We start from the raw sequence: 17,191 nt of genomic DNA, 5'->3' as shown, positions 1-17,191 counted from the left end.
GACACTGTCCGTTCCGTTCAGTTGCTCTTCTAGGTCCTTTGCTGTCTGTGATAGAATTACAATGTCAGCGGCAAACCTCAAAGTTTTTATTTCTTCGCCTTGGATTTTAATTGCTACTCCGCATTTTTCTTTTGTTTCCTTTATTGCTTGCTCAATATACAGTTTGAATAACATTGGGGATAGACTACAACCCTGTCTTACTCCCTTTTCAATCACTACTTCCCTTTCGTGCCTCTCGACTGTTATAACTGCCATCTGGTTTCTGTACAAATTGTAAATAGCCTTTCTCTCCCTGTATTTTACCCTTGTCCCTTTCAGAATTTGAAAGAGAGTATTCCAGTCAACATTGTCGTAAGCTTTCTCTATGTCTACAAATGCTAGAAACGTAGGTTTGCCTTTCCTTAACTTATCTTCTAAGATAAGTCGTAGGGTCAGTAGTGCCTCGCGTGTTCCAGCATTTCTACGGAATCCAAACGGATCTTCCCACAGGTCGGCTTCTACCACTTTTTCCATTTGTGTGCAAAGAAATCATGTTAGTATTTTGCAGCCACGACTCATTAAACTGATAGTTCGGTAATTTTCACACTTGTCGATACCTGGTCTCTTTGGGTTTGGAATTATTATATTCTTCTTGAAATCTGAGGGAATTTCACCTGTCTCCTTCATCTTGCTCACCAGATGGTAGAGTTTTGTCAGGGCTGGCTCTCCCAAGGCTATTAGTAATTCCAATGGAATGTTGTCTACTCTGGGGGCCTTCTTTTGACTTAGGTCTTTCATGCTCTGTCACATTCTTCACCCAGTATCATATCTCCCATTTCATCTACGTTCTCTTTCATTTCCATGATAATGTCCTGAAGTACATCGACCTTGTGTAGACCATCTGTATACTCCTTCCACCTTTCTCCTTTCCCTTCTTTGCTTAGAACTGGGTTTCCGTTTGCGCTCTTGCTATTCATACAGGTGACTCTCTCTTCTCCAAAGGTCTCTCTAATTTTCCTGTAGGTAGTTGTCTATCTTACCCCTAGTGATATACGCCTCTTACATTTGTTCTCTAGCCATCCTTGCTTAGCAATTTTGCACTTCCTGTCGATCTCATTTATGAGACGTCTGAACTCCTTTTCGCCTGCTTCATTTACTTACATTTTTATATTTTATCCTTTCATCAATTAAATTCAGTATCTCTTTTGTTACCCAAGGATTTCTATCAACCCTCGCCTTTTTACCTATTTGATCCTCTGCTACCCTCACTATTTCATCTCTCAAAGGTACCCATTTTTTCCCCTGTATTTGTCAACCGTTCCCTAATGCTCTCTCTGAAACTCTCTACAGCCTCTGGTTCTTTTAGTTTATCCAGGTCCTATCTCCTTAAATTCCTGCCTTTTTGCAGTTTCTTCAGTTTTATTCTACAGTTCACAACCAATAAATTGTGGTCAGATCCACATCTGCACCTGTAAATGTCTTACAATTTAAAACCTGGTTCCTAAATCTCTGTCTTACCATTATATAATCTATCACTTGACCAGAAGTCTTCTTCCCCCTGCCACCGAACTTCACTAATTCTCACTGTATCTAACTCTACCTATCCATTTCTCTTTCTAAATTTTCCAAACTAGCTGCCCGATTAAGGGATCTGACATTCCACCCTCCGACCCGTAGAATGCCAGTTTTCCTTCTCCTAATAGCTACGTCCTCTTGAATAGTCCCCGCCAGGAGATCCGAATGTGGGACTATTTTACCTCCGGAATATTTTACCCAAGAGGATGCCCTCATCATTTAACCATACAGTAAATCTGCATGCCCCGGGAAACAATTATGGTTGTAGGTGCCCCTTGCTTTCAGCCGTTCGCAGTACCAGCACAGCAAGGCCGTTTTGGTTAATGTAACAAGGTAAGATCAGTCAATCATCCAGACTGTTGCTCCTGCAACTACTGTAAAGGCTGCTGCCCCTCTTCAGGAACCACACATTTGTCTGGCCTGTCAACAAATAGCCCTCTGTTGTGGATGCACCTACGGTACGCATATCTGTATCGCTAAGGCACGCAAGCCTCCCAATCAACGGCGAGGGCCTTGGTTCATGATGTGGGGGGGTTGGGGGAGAAGTGGGGGGGGGGGGGAAGTGGGGGGGGGGAAACGGGATTAGAACACAAGTAAGGAGATAAAAGAGAGACACAGGGAAATGTCACTGGCTGATCACTTACACAAAACATGGGTGAGCCATGCTCCCAGTCACCATGTTTACACGTTAAAACCTTCGCCCTGAAATCTTGGGAAAAATATTCGACAATTCATAAAACTTTAAGCTCGATCAACATTCGTTTGAACGTTACGTAAAATAGAGGGCAGACCGGTACCGATGATCGGAAAATAAAACACAGTTCAGTAAAATGTGGCGCGCAGTGATCTGCACGCCACAAGCACCACACAGTGTAGGATCCTCTCGCCGAAACAAGAAGCCATGCGTCATCGGGATGTGGTGTATGCGAATACGAGTAAGGAGCTCGTCCTGTCGACGTGGCTGGAAGAGGTACGTCACGGCCACGTTGTGCGCCTTACTAGACGGAGCTCATTCTTTGTCCCATCCTTCCACTTATCCTCTCACAGACGTAGCACTCTGAATATCAACTGAAGGGTTATAGCATGTAGGTGGATGACACACTGAAGAAATGAGGATCACGACACTCCTCCTTGGCTGCTAGATCCGCCTTTCCGTTTCATGCGATACCCATGTGCGCTGGTACCCACCGGTGAATTCAGTGCCCGTTGGCGGCTGATATCTGTATATGTCATCAACATACACAGAGTAATAAGTGAGTGAAAAATGGGAAGAGCGCGAGTAAGCGGCAGCAGGCGAGGCTACAGGGGCGCAGGCAGCGCGGGCGCCCGGTCTCCGGCGGCAGGTGAGGCCTCGCTTCCCGACATCGGGGAGCTCGTCCGGTCCCAGGTGAGTGCGGCGCTCCACAGTAAAGACACGCTAGACGTAATAGTGCAATCCATCACGGACTCTGTGACGGCCGCGGTCATGGACAAACTGCTAGAGTCTGTCGGGCGCAACAGCACCGAAATCCAGTCTCTTAAAAAGTCCCTGGCCGCACAAGAGAAAAAAGCCGCCGACCTAGAAGCTAAACTGTCTGCGGCCACCGATGAAATTGAGCAGTATCAGCGAAGGAACAGCTTGCGCTTGTTCGGGGTAGCTGAAAACGATCGAGAAAACACCGACGACCTGGCCATTAGCCTCGTGCGTGAGAAACTTGGCGTGCAGATCGACGTGGCCGAAATTGACAGAAGCCACCGTGTTGGGCGCAGGATACCAGGTGCGATGAAACCCAGGCCCTTAATAATTAAATTTGTGTCATACCGGAAAAGAGCTGAAGTGTTTGCTGAGAAAAGAAAACTCGCCAAGAGTGGGGTTACCCTGAGGGAAGATATGACGCGCGAAAGACTAAAAGTTTTGAACACTGCGATCACACAGTTCGGCCTTCAAAATGTATGGACCCAGGATGGCAGGATCGTAGTCCAGACGGAAGGAGGGAGGAAAACGGTGACGAACATGTCCGAACTGAAAGACTGAGCGAAATCTCGCGAGACACAAAGTCTCATATTTTACTCTGTCTAAAATAAGTTAATTTTTATTCTTTCTTTTCATTTTTTTACGTAAATATTGCTTCGTTATTTCTATATGTACCATAAGTACTCTATTTAAAATCAGTCAATTGTTTCACATAAATATTGCTTCTTTAGTTGCCTATCATAAGTGCTCATTTATATTCATATTGTCAGTCAAACGGGAATTAACATTCTCCATTAACAGGAATCTCCTTAAAACCGCCTTTCTATATCTGTTATTTTCATCCTCGTCACTACCACTACTACTACTATTATCTTTATCGTAACCACTACTGCCACTTTCCATCTTTCTTTTCGCTCCCTTCTCCGATACCACCAGCCTGTCTTTCACCTTTAGCCCACAGACGCTTGAGTCAGTCACGACCTTGGACACACCTGTAAATATGTCTTCCCCCGCGAAATCCAGCTTTTGTCCCTCTTCCGGCCAGCAGGTAGACGGAGCGCGCTCGGTCCTACAGGCGGCCACAATGGGACGGACCGGTTCCGGCGGCGGGCTCTTTGTGGCCCACGCGAACGCTCAGTCGCTAACGGCTCACTTCGACGAGTTCTGTGACCTGTTCTGCCAATCGCTGTTCCATATTATCCTCGTCTCTGAAACTTGGTTGAAACCAAACATTTCTTCCGACGCTATCCGAATCACTGGTTACTCTCTCCTAAGGGCAGATCGTGAAACACGACGCGGGGGTGGTGTGGGTGCCTATATTCGCTCTGATCTGAGACCGACTATACTATGCACATCGGATGCAAAGGGCGAAGGAGAAGCAGAGTTCTTGTTTTTCGAAATAAATACATCAAATCAGAAACTGCTGAGTGGAGTAATCTATAAACCTTCAAACGTCGGTGCTATGTCCTCCTTTCAGTCTGCCCTGTCCTCGCTCGTGACACTGTATGAACACATAATCATTATGGGCGACACAAACATCGACTTACAGTTAAAATCTCCCTCTGCAGAAAAACTTAGGAGACTGTTCCACTCCAATGATATGAGTTTAGCACCGCTGGACCCAACTCATCACACGCCACACAGCCATACACTCATAGATATAATAGCAACAAAGCGACCAGATAAAATAATTCGCGCCAATCAGACATCAGCTCCAGGACTCTCTGCTCATGACGTGATTTTCTTAAATTACTCAGTACATACTACCAAAGAAAAATCTCACCTGGTAACCTACAGAAACCTAAAAAATGTTAACCATGACGCTCTTCAAAAGGATTGCTCAGACATCCCTTGGCATGATATAAGCAATGAACCGACTTTAGACGGAAAAATTCGGGAATTATGTCGCAAAATTATTGCACTGTATGATAAACATGCTCCTCAACGCACTGTCAAGGTAAAGAGAGCTCCCGCTCCGTGGCTCACCACTGCATTACGCCAGTTAATGAATGAACGTGATGCTGCACATGGGGCCTTCAAGCGTAACCCAACTCCCGAGGCGTACGAAGCTTATAGGAAACTCCGAAATAGAACCAAGCAAAGCGTGAGGAATGCCAAAATCAGACATGCCCGCTCTGTCGTATGCGGCATATCAAAACCTGCTGCACTGTGGAAAAAGCTGCGCAGTTTCGGTATAGGGAAGCGAAGATCTGACGCTGTTTATCAAGCGTCTGCAGAAGAATTAAACGATTTCTTCTCAACAGCCGTAAACTGCCACGCAGCGACAAATTACCAGCCCCAAGATATCAATCTCTCGAGAGACGAGTTTTTCCTAAAACATGTCACTACCGGCACAGTACACAAGGCAATTATGAGAATCTCTTCCGAGGCAGTAGGAAATGATGGAGTGAGCATTGGCATGATTAAGAACGTCGTAAACACTATTACTCCAGTTATCACAGACATCTTCAACCTGTCTCTTGTCAGTAGTACATATCCTACTGAGTGGAAGCAAAGCTTAATTCAACCTATACCCAAGACTGACAACCCTAAGTCGCCAGGTGACTACAGGCCGATCAGCATACTTCCTGCAATATCTAAAGCCCTAGAACACATCGTCCATGAACAGCTGACGGATTACCTCAAAACTCATAACATCCACGACAAATATCAGTCAGGTTTTCGAAAGCACCATAGTACAGCAACTGCATTAATCAAAGTAACTGATGACATTAAACATGCTATGGACAGACGTGAAGCTACCATCCTAACACTGCTTGACTTTAGCAAGGCTTTTGATACAGTTGACTTTGATATATTACTAATTAAAATGAAGCAGCTGAATTTCTCAAACAGCGCAATACACTGGTTCGACAGCTACCTCAAAAACAGAAGTCAACAAGTCATTTGTGGGTCGGAAAAGTCATCATGGAAAAACGTGCGCTCTGGAGTTCCCCAAGGCTCCGTCCTTGGTCCATTACTCTTCTCACTGTACATTAATGATATTTCTTCAGTGATTCACTCCTGCAACTACCATCTATATGCCGACGACATCCAACTGTACATAAGTGCAAGCCCCAAGAACATTGCTGACGCAGTAGCGAGTATGAACGCAGATCTTTGCTCTGTTTCTCGATGGGCACAGAACCTAGGTCTGAAACTAAACCCCAAGAAATCCCAGGTCATACTTATATCTCATCCAAAGTTAATCAGTCGGTACTTTCGCGAAACAGTCCCTCACATACTCCTCAGTGGTACCCAACTACCATACCAAAAAACAGTAAAAGACCTTGGAATAATCTTGGATGAACACCTAAACTGGGAAGAACAAACAGTCACAGCTTGCCGGAAATCGCTCTCCTCCCTACATGCAATTCAAAAATTTAGAAAAATATTTCCAACCCATGTTAAACAAAAATTAGTCCAAACACTAGTCTTGCCTAATCTTTACTACTGTGATGTAGTTCAACATGGCACAAATAATGAAAATTCGAGATGCCTCGAGCTAGTGATGAATGCTTGTCTTAGATACGTATGTAACATACGGTTGTATGGTCATATCAGTCCTTCACACTCCCAGCTAGGTTGGATACGCCCACATAAGGCACGCGATCTCCACACGATGTGCTTACTTCATCGATTTCTTAGCCACTGGTGCCCCCAATACTTATCTTCTCACATTAAACACCTATCATCATTCCACAACCGCAATACCAGATCGGATACGTCTAGCATCTTGGCTGTACCTTTACATAACACAAAATCTTTCTCCGTGTCATTCTCCATCTCAGCCATACGACTATGGAACGCGCTCCCCTGTGATCTGCGTCTTATCCAAAACCACTCAACATTCAAGAGGGAACTTAAGACTTACATATTAGGGACGGTATAGCCACCATTGTTGTGCCCCCCCCCCCTCCCCCTCATCTTTTTCTTTCTCCTCTCCATCATAGCTTCGAATTTTACCATTCTATTTCTCTTCCTCTAACCTATCTACCTCTTCTATATCTCTTTCACCCCATTCCATCGTCTTATGTCTCTGCTTGATGAGAATAACTCACAAGCTGCAAGAATATAATGAGAAAATTCCCAACTAGCAATAGGACTGACACTCATATAAGAAAAATATGTTTACTTTCATATACATAGTCATTATTATTGTTATTATTATCATTATTATTTTTATTTTTATTATTCTTGATTGTTATAATTATTTTTTGATTGTTATAATTATCATTGTACTACTTTTATAATCTCTATTTTTTTTCTTTAACATTAATACTGTATAACATGTTATATGTCCTAATTTTCTGTAGACACTGAAATTTGTTGAATCTGAGTATGCCTGGTTAGGTGTAAGAGAGGGCCTGAAGGCCCTAATCTTGCCAGGTAAAATAAATGCATAAATAAATAAATAAATAAATAAGTTGCTTAAGAAGAATGCAGTTCATGGTAATTGTTCAGAGAGACTACGGCCAGTCTCAACGCATGCACTGCAATGGTACATGCAGTTTTGCCGCACTCCCAAAAATGGCTCTGAGCGCTATGGGACTTAACATGCGAGGTCATCAGTCCCTTAGAAGTTAGAACTACTTAAGCCTAATAACATCCGGACTGATGCACATAGAGTGCAGATCATTAAAACATAGGCGTTTATCGTTGCGACAGGATCTTCTCATGAAATTTCAATCACCAGTTTCCTCCTCCGATTGCGAAAACATTCTGTTGCCATCCTTCTTCACAGGGAGAAATGATCATCACCATAAAATAAGAGAAATCAGGGCTCACACAGAAAAATTCGAGAGTGGAACCGTAGAGAGACAGCTTGAAGGTGGTTCATTGAACCCTCTGCCAGGCACTTTACTGTGAATAGCAGAGTAATCACGCAGATGTAGATGTAGATAGGCAACCCGCTGTATGCGCACCGCCATCGCTACTGTCAGTTGTACATTCCATGAGACAGTGTGTGATGTGTCCATGCTGAGGTGTGTGACTGTGTGCAGTGTGTGACACGTTGTCAAAGATGGAAGATTACTCGTCACTAGAGTTGGCAGACATGCGTTTAATGTACAGTGCATGGATTAAGTCGTGAACGTAAAGTAGCATGAATGTTCAACGTACGCTTTCCCAGCAGGCATCATTGTAACTGGAAGGGGTTTATCTCCGTGGATGCCAACTTACGACCGACGGGGTCGTTCATGCCACAGAGAGCCGGCCAAGGTTCTCGTCAAACACATTTCCGAACATAAGATTTTGAGGAGATGGAGTTTGATAGTGTGGCCGATACTACTTAGCAGTAAGCAACCATAACCATGCCTGTGAAACCACACTTCGAAGGATACGGAGTGAATAGTACTGCTACAACATGTATTACACCCATGTCATAAAGAACGTGTGCAGGCATTGAGAACAAAGGATTTTGACTCCCACAGTCACTTCCGTCAATGGATTATCCACTGCAGTGATTTAATGCCGAATTTCGTACAGTTTGTATTGTTAAAGGATTAGTTCTCATTCACCCGTGACCATCTTTTCAGTAACCACAGCAGCCATCTCTCGAGTGAGGACAGTCCTCAAGCCAAGCACATCGGTGGCCACGAGCAACTGTTTTCTGTCAACGTTTGGTCGGGCATTGTCCAAAATCACCTTACAGGATCTTATTTGTTGCTTCGCCATTTGACTACTCCACGTTACCTGGCGTTCCTGCGAGATGTTCTGTCACACTTCTTGGAGATTGTACCTCCCTTTGTACGCTAAAGGATGTGGTTTCAACACGACGGTGCACCAGCCTGCTTCGATATTAATGTCCGCTAGCACCGGAACCGTACGCTCATTACTGGACTGGATGGGGAGGTCCTGTCCAATGGCACGCGCGATCGCCGGATCTCACTCTTCCGGAATTTTCCCTCTGAGGTTATGTCAAGACACTGGAGCATCAAACTCTAGTAGAAACTTAAGATCTGCTTGCGAGGGTCAAAGCTGCCTGTCTCCTGTTACAATAGACACCAGGGATCTTTTGAGAGAAAGCTGCAGAACTTTCGTGCACCGTTGCCATGATGCACTGAGACTGGTGGTCGTCACTTAGAATAATTACTATGAGCTACATTGTTGTTGTGTAGCCGAGCGGTCTGAGGCGCTGCAGTCATGGGCTGTGCGGCTGGTCCCGGCGGAGGTTCGAGTCCTCCCTCGGGCATGGGTGTGTGTGTTTGTCCTTAGTATAATTTAGTTTAAGTAGTGTGTAAGCTTTGAGACTGATGACTTTAGCAGGTAAATCCCATAAGATTTCACACACATTTGAACATTTTGTTGTTGTTGTTGTGTGCTACACTGTCCATGTTAATAACACAATAAGTACGGATTCCTGACCATAGGTCCCACATCGCAGTTGAACCCGTTGTGGACTGGCTATCAACTACTTCAGTTTGCCCCAAAACATTTTAGAAGCCCTATACTTATATGGTCGCTGTTCTGTCACTCTCCTTCCTAAGGTACTCTTAATATTAGCTGTGTGGTGTCTGTTCTGTCGTACATGTCCTACAAAACAGAAGCCACCGAACTACACTACTGGGCATTAAAATTGCTACACCACAAAGATGACGTGCCACAGACGCGAAATTTAACCTACAGGAAGAAGATGCTGTGATATGCAAATGATTAGCATTTCAGAGCATTCACACAAGGTTGGCGCCGGTGGCGACACCTACAACCTGCTGACATGAGGAAAGTTTCCAAACGATTTCTCATACACAAACAGCAGTTGACCGGCGTTGCCTGGTGAAACGTTGTTGTGATCCCTCGTGTAAGGAGGAGAAATGCGTACCAACACGTTTCCGACTTTGATGAAGGTCGGATTGTAGCCTATCGCGATTGAGGTTTATCGTATCGCGACATTGCTGCTCGCATTGGATGAGATCCAATGACTGTTAGCAGAATATAGAATCCGTGGGTTCAGGAGGGTAATACGAAACGCGGTGCTGGATCCCAACGGCCTCGTATCGCTAGCAGTCGAGATGACTAGGCATCTTATCTGCGTGGCTGTAACTGATCGTGCAGCCACGTCTCGATCCCTGAGTCAACAGATGGGGACGTTTGCAAGACAACAACCATCTGCACGAACAGTTCGACGACGTTTGCAGGAGCATGAACTATCAGCTCGGAGACCATGGCTGCGGTTACCCTTGACGCTGCATCACAGACAGGAGCGCCTGCGCTGGCTTACTCAACGACGAACCTGGGTGCACGAATGGCAAAACGTCATTTTTTCGGATGAATCCAGGTTCTGTTTACAGCATCATGATGGTCGCATCCATGTTTGGCGACATCGGTGAACGCACATTGGAAGCGTGTATTCGTCATCGCTATACTGGCGTATCACCCGGCGAGATGGTATGGGGTGCGACTGGTTACACGTCTCGGTCACCTCTTGTTCGCACTGAGGGTACTTTCAACAGTGGACGTTACATTTCAGATGTGTTAAGACCCGTGGCTATACCCTTCATTCGATCTCTGCGAAACCCTACATTTCAGCAGGATAATGCAAGACCGCATGTTGCAGGTCCTGTACGGGCCTTCCTAGATACAGAATATGTTCGACTGCTGTTCTGGCCAGCACATTCTCCAGATCTCTCACTAACTGAAAACGTCTGGTCAATGATGGCCGAGCAACTGGCTCTTCACAATACACCAGTCACTACTCTTGATGAACTGTGGTATCTTGTTGAATCTGCATGGGCAGCTGTACCTTACACGCCATCCAAGCTCTGTTTGAATCAATGGCCAGGCGTATCAAGGCCGTTATTACGACCAGAGGTGGCTGCTCTGGGTGCTGATTTCTCAGGATCTATGCACCCAAATTGCGTGAAAATGTAATCACATGTCAGTTCTAGTATAATATATTTGTCCAATGGATACCCGTTTATCATCTGCATTTCTTCTTGGTGGAGCAATTTTAATGGTCAGTAGTGTATTAACAAGATTACCTTAGTAAGAAGACTGTCAATTAAGAAGACTGAGCGCTTAGTTGCTGTAATAACTGCTAAATTATAAGACTATTAACTGATTGTTTTAGTTTAAGTACGTTTTAATTATGATGTCGGAAAGAAGTGACTGCAATTGGTTGTTAATAAGTAGTTGAAAGGCCCAGCTGTCTCTATTTATGTTTAAAATAGGTAGTCCAGCTTTTAGGGCAAAATGATGGGATAGATATGACGGTGAGGTGGACTTATCTGTTTTTGGACCTGGCAGCCCTAGTTGCAGAATCAATAATTCAAAAACAGTCTTAATCGCATTTATTATTATACCGCCAACCGGTTTCAACCCGACGTAGGGGTCATCTTCTGGGCGTTTACACCATTGGTCGACTGCTGGTTATGTAGACAGGAGTGACACCACCAGCAGTCGACCAATGGTGTAAACGCTCAGAAGATGACCCCTACGTCTGGTTGAAACCGGTTGGCGGTATAATAATAATAAATTCGATGAAGACTGTTTTTGAATTATTGATTAATCATGCTAATCACTGCTTGTCTCCACAACCATGTTGTCCAAAAACCTATTTGCAGAGCTGACGGACGTGTAACTTGCTGTGTTTCAGTGGAGGTGGAGGTGCCCCGCCAGGCTAGCTGCGCCAGCTGCGGCTGCCTGCTGGCCTCGCCGCTGCACTTGCTGTGTCTGGTCGCCCTGCTACACCGATGACCTCTCTACGTCAATTAGCAGCTCGCAATCATAGCTAGCGAACCTTTTGGATGATGCAAGTGTCGTTTTATTTGTATTTTTCCAGACGTGGTTAGACGTATACATTTATACATGGATGGATGTAAATACCCGGCTTTTTTATAACTGGAGCTTACTATATAATTTTAATAATCGGCGGGAAGAACATAACTTTTTACATGTAAAGCATTCCTGCGTGATATACAGTAAAAGGGTGGTTCTTCTGAGCATTTACAAGGTATATCTTTCACGGTTCCATAAAATTTCTCCAAAGGAGAAACATCCTCATCCGAAGGAATACGTAAAAGTTTCTGCATAAGGGTGAGATTCTTTCTTGCTCGAGCATGACGATACGGAGCCTGTCGCTTTTAGAATTGTTGATGTGAATATCTTTTGCTACAAACTGTCTTCTGTAACACTGACTGTCGTTAGGAACTAATCAGACGAGCTTAATCTGTCAATTCCTGTTGTAATTTTTAGTTGTTAACCCGGAGAACAATCAAAAAAATGCGTCGTCAACGTCAGAGAAAATTTCAGTTCCGTGCGGTTTATAACAGCAGCCGTATTCCGAGAAAGATTTTGTAAAGTTTTGCTTCACTTTTCTGTCCGTAGGTCACATACAGTCATGCCATCTTTTACACCACACACTTCCTCTTTTTCGCATATTAGTGTCAGTTGACACGTCAATGAACCATACCAGTTTTACATACGCTTGATCGGTTGCAGTTATTTCATATGTTGCTAAATGTTGTCACGAAACAAAACGTTTCTCACTTTTGTGCAACACGTCACCATTTTATGAACTTTCTTATGATCGTAGACGGAATGTACCAGTTAGCTACTTACAAGCTGACCGCTTCTGCTAGTCCCCACTGATTTTGCCCAGATTTGTCGTATATGCAGGGCTTGGGCAGTAATTAAAGTAACAGAAGTACGAACTCCATTTGACCATGCGTTTAGAAGAAAGTGGAATTTTTGGTGCGACTCAGACGAGGCATGAACCATTTGTATGACAAAAGGAGTCCAGGCACCAGTTACCACAGCAGAAAATTACACAACGTTAATCCCAGAGCTCTGGCGTCGAGTCCCTATACATAGTTTATTTTTCTGTTTAGTTAGTACATACTGCAGATAAACTGAAATAATGCTCAATATGATGTTTCTATTGATATTTTCACAAAATAGGAGGGCAAACAACCACACGAAGAAGGGATGCCGTATGCCGTCGTGAAGTACTAAAGTGTTTCCCCTAAGTGCATTCCGCTAGTGCAATCTTGCGGTGTGAATTTTTATTGTCAGGTAAAGAATTCGATCAAAAAGTTTAAAACTGCTCTTTCCTTAGCGAGGGAGGAAGAGAAACCACATCCCAAGAAAACTGCATCAAAATACATTCCATTCTACAGACTAGATAACTTCGCCAATATTTTGCGAAATTACGCATTACACGTGGTTTGCTGACAAACTTGCTATGAGGGAGAAACTTTCATGAATGTAAACCAAGTTTGTTTTTCTACAGAAACTTTAAATAAATACGTAATTGTAGAATGCAGCTTCTCTAACTGTGCAAAATACCGCGAAAGTTACTACTTTCCCTGTTGTTAAGTTGAACATTAACCCAGCACTTGTAAAACATCAGCTATAAAATAGTAAAAGTATCTAATGTTGTAACAAAGTTCTCGAGTACGCCTTACGGTTTCTTGCTGGAAATTTATATGCGAGCCAAAATTTTCCTTGGCGCTTCCTTTTCATATTTTTCTTGAAATATTAATAAAGACAATTTTTGAGCATTATTTCGGTTTATTTGCAGTGTAAGTAACATAAAAGTTGAAGTAAAGAAATGAAAACGCTACCGCGTCCGTTCTCAACCCCTGACTGCTGATCTAATGTCTTTCCGCTACTCCAAACGCTGGCGGCAAACTTCGCTTACATCTGTGTCTCACATTATCCTCATTTTCATTCTATGTAAGAGCTGTCTATACCATAAATATGGGCAAAATCGGTTGTAACGAGTAAGCGTGGTTCTCTTGTGAACAAAATAATTATTTGTTGTGAAGACGGCGATGTCATTTTTAGCCCGCAGGTAACGGTTTTTTTTTAAAATTGTGTATCGATTTGAAGGTCATAACGTAAGCAAGAATTGGTGTATTCATGGTCCATAACATCACTGCGCAAATGGTAAAACATATCACCCATCTTTTCCATAGAATCTGGTAACAGGAAAAAAATGCAGAACGAAAAATTTACTCGCTTCGTAAAGGAAAATTATAGATTATGTCTTCTGTTTCTGCTATTTACTTCAGCAACCGCGTGTTACTTCACTAACTACTACAGTATTTGGACTTACGTATGAACAACGCATGTTTTGAACAGAGTAGTGGAATAGAGTGCTTGTGTAAAGTTTATTTCCATGTAATTTTAATTGAAATATTCATGTGAAATATTGAGCTCAGGGTGCTTTGGTGTGTGCAGATATCATTATTTGATTCAGGTGTCATTAGACTATATTTGCAGGCGTTGTTCCTATAGTTTACAGAAACTTACGAACCAGACTCTTTCTGGTAAGATTAAGCAACTCATCATGCATTTCAGGCACTAATGTCTTCCTGTAAACTAATACATATCTTATATGAAAATTGCTTGTCAGAATGGCAGGTTAATTATTTTTATAACATTTATGAACTTTCTTAAGGTAAGAATAAAAGAGGTGAGTGAACTAGATATCGGTTATTTGAGTAGCAGAGAGTAGCGTACTCTGTGAATCGATTTCGTTTCATTATTCTCCTCGAGTCACTCATTAACACAGAGGAGCATCAAAGCCAAATTATCAACTGACTTGTGGCATTTTGAGTGGCACACTCTGCACATATCTGCAAGGCAATGTGCACAGTTGTCGCGGAGAGCTATGCCAGCACTGTTTTAGGAATAAACTGCAAAACAGACTTACGTAACACCCCTAATAGGTAATATCTGGCATTAGGCGGACGCGCTGAGTCCCAAATCTTTATGTGTACAATGTTAGTATTTGATAATGACACCTTATTTATTATTTTTTAAAGAAAAATCTATATTAAAAACCACAACTGCGTGATCATGAGCGCCCCACAGTACACTGGAAGACATATATACATAAGAGATAAATATTAGTAAGCAAAAATCGTCCACATAAATGTGTTTATGTTTTGTATAAATTTTATCATTGTTAGTTTATGTGGATATAAAAATTATTTATATTCGAGAACGTATTGTGAAAATATGTTTCTCTGTGATACGATGTAAACATATCAATGTGAAAGTCATAGCTACCTGTTCATTAACCTTGAATTATAACTATATATATTACTGAATATGTGTCATTTATTTCTTTCAACGGCTGTTTGGCTAGAGTGTGACTAGCCTTGCCTTAATGGGTTTCTCTTGTTATTAGAAGTATTTGAGTATATAAATGTGGTGTCAAAGATTTTTATTTCTATAACGTCATGTAAATAAAAATTAAGAAACTTTTTCCACGGATTGTTTGTATGGATATTTTTCATCAGCTTCTGATTTACTGTACATATGGAAACCATGCTTTCGACTAGGAATTAGAGAACTATAGTAATGCCGTGCTTGACGCCTCTAACATGTGAGCATTAAAGTGTGTATTAAACCTCTTTTATCTAAAACTGTAAAAATAATTTACCTTATCCTCTGCTCCTCCGATCAAACCAGGGACATTTCCAGTAATTTCTAAGGCTTTAGATGAGAAAACGTAAAACGTATATGATATGTACATTGGAAGCACTTGCTTTTCACGAAGTATGGTATAAAAACAGTTGTACCATTGATGAAAATTGAGTTAACTGTAGAAGCTCTATCAAAATAGAGGTTATAAAATCTACTATTTTCAGGTAGTACTTACCTGCCTTCCATCTGATACTGCCTAAATTTTATAAACTGATCTCTTAACAATAAAGTTTCAGTGTCACCCTGACACTATTTATATTTAGATCATTATAAGCCCATATAAAAGTGGAAAAACAAGTTTATAGGCTGTGTATCGCCTCCCTTCCATCTGTGAACCAAAGTACTATTCCACTTATAGGTGACATAATTTAAAGCGTAATGCGAAGGATGGAAAAAAAGGCACTTACGTATACAAAAAAGGGTGACAATGGCGCTAACTGACAGGAAAGATTCTCCGTCTAACCAAAAATCAAACTCTGAAACTGAACCAACAACACATATATACGCACACAGAAACCATTATATTGTAAATGCGTGGCACGTATTTTTTGAATCAAATTTGTTACTATTATGCAATCACAGTGGTGTTTTTCCATATACATTCGTGTGTGTGTTTGCGCGTGTGCGAGTGTGTGTGTGTGTGTGTGTGTGTGTGTGAGAGAGAGAGAGAGAGAGAGAGAGAGAGAGAGAGAGAGCAACTGTGATTAGCGCACATAGAACATGACATTGACTCTGGTTCATGACGTCGCTTTGTCGCTATGATCATTCCGAAATATTTGTGATGTACAAAATGTAAATAACTTAAACGATTTTTATCATCATATTTTCTATAAAGCAATTTCCGTGAGATTCGATGCGTATTCCAATATTATTCTTCGGGGGAATAATTTCACTACTCTAGTTACCGATTATGTGAATCATGAGCCATGAATCTGAGTTTTGTGGACTTCATAAACAGAAGGCTAACGTTAGCTGCTGTTAGAGAAAATTCTCGAAAACTCTTAGTTGATCAATCACTGTTACCACTACGTAGTGACAGTCCTCTGCTCTTCCTGAGAAGTAGTTGCAACCACACCACTTTCCGAGGTAAAAGTTTCCCAAATTACCTTTTCAATACTTATGGATTCCTCTGCTTGTGAATATCTATTTGGCGAGATCCAATACCATTGACGGTGAACTTAATTTCTGGATCGAACTGTCAATCCAGCTTTCATCGTCAATAATAACGCAAAAAAATCTTCTTTTCCATTTCTGAAATCCGCTATTATTTCTTCGAACCATTCTAAAAGCGTGCTGAATTGTTCATCTGTAACAAAAGTGTAACATCCTCGGGATAGAATATTCTTAGCTGGAAGTCAGTCATGCAAGAATTTCACCGCGGTCTATGCAGCATCTCAGGTATCACTCTTTAAGTGCCTCTCTGTTTCATTTTTTTTTCTCTCTCTCTCTCCCTGCATCACAGCTGTCACTGGAGCCCACTCCTACCTCAACCAATCAGTACTTCTTCGAAGCAGAAACACCTTAAAACTGAACTTCATGGAGATATAACTTCATCAAAAGCATTTTATTAAGAGAGAAAGCGTGCTAGATTCGCTTAATCCACTTCTTCAATTGTAAAAATTTACCGCACGAAAGTGGTCTGTCCTCAACTCCCCAAGGACACAGATGGGAAAAGTCACATCAACAACAAGAGACGTTCAAACACGTTCACTAAATGCACAAATTTCTGCCGTATGGAGTGGATCAAAG

At 42.3% G+C, this 17,191-nt stretch overlaps 1 protein-coding gene across 1 annotated transcript in view; it reads left to right on the top strand.

Moving 5' to 3' along the window:
• Window positions 1-15,369, top strand: part of LOC126416581 (uncharacterized) — a 671,456-nt gene extending 656,087 nt beyond the window's left edge. The window contains exon 6 of the mRNA XM_050084331.1: window positions 11,601-15,369. Coding sequence (XP_049940288.1) covers window positions 11,601-11,701 — 101 coding nt within the window. The 3' untranslated portion in view covers window positions 11,702-15,369. The remainder of the gene's footprint in view (window positions 1-11,600) is intronic.
• The last annotated feature ends 1,822 nt before the right edge of the window (window positions 15,370-17,191 follow it).

This window comes from Schistocerca serialis, chromosome 8, assembly GCF_023864345.2.
Source record: "Schistocerca serialis cubense isolate TAMUIC-IGC-003099 chromosome 8, iqSchSeri2.2, whole genome shotgun sequence".
Lineage (NCBI taxonomy): Eukaryota > Metazoa > Arthropoda > Insecta > Orthoptera > Acrididae > Schistocerca > Schistocerca serialis.
The sequence above is the reverse complement of the archived record's forward strand: the minus strand, read 5'-3'. Positions and strand labels throughout refer to the sequence as shown.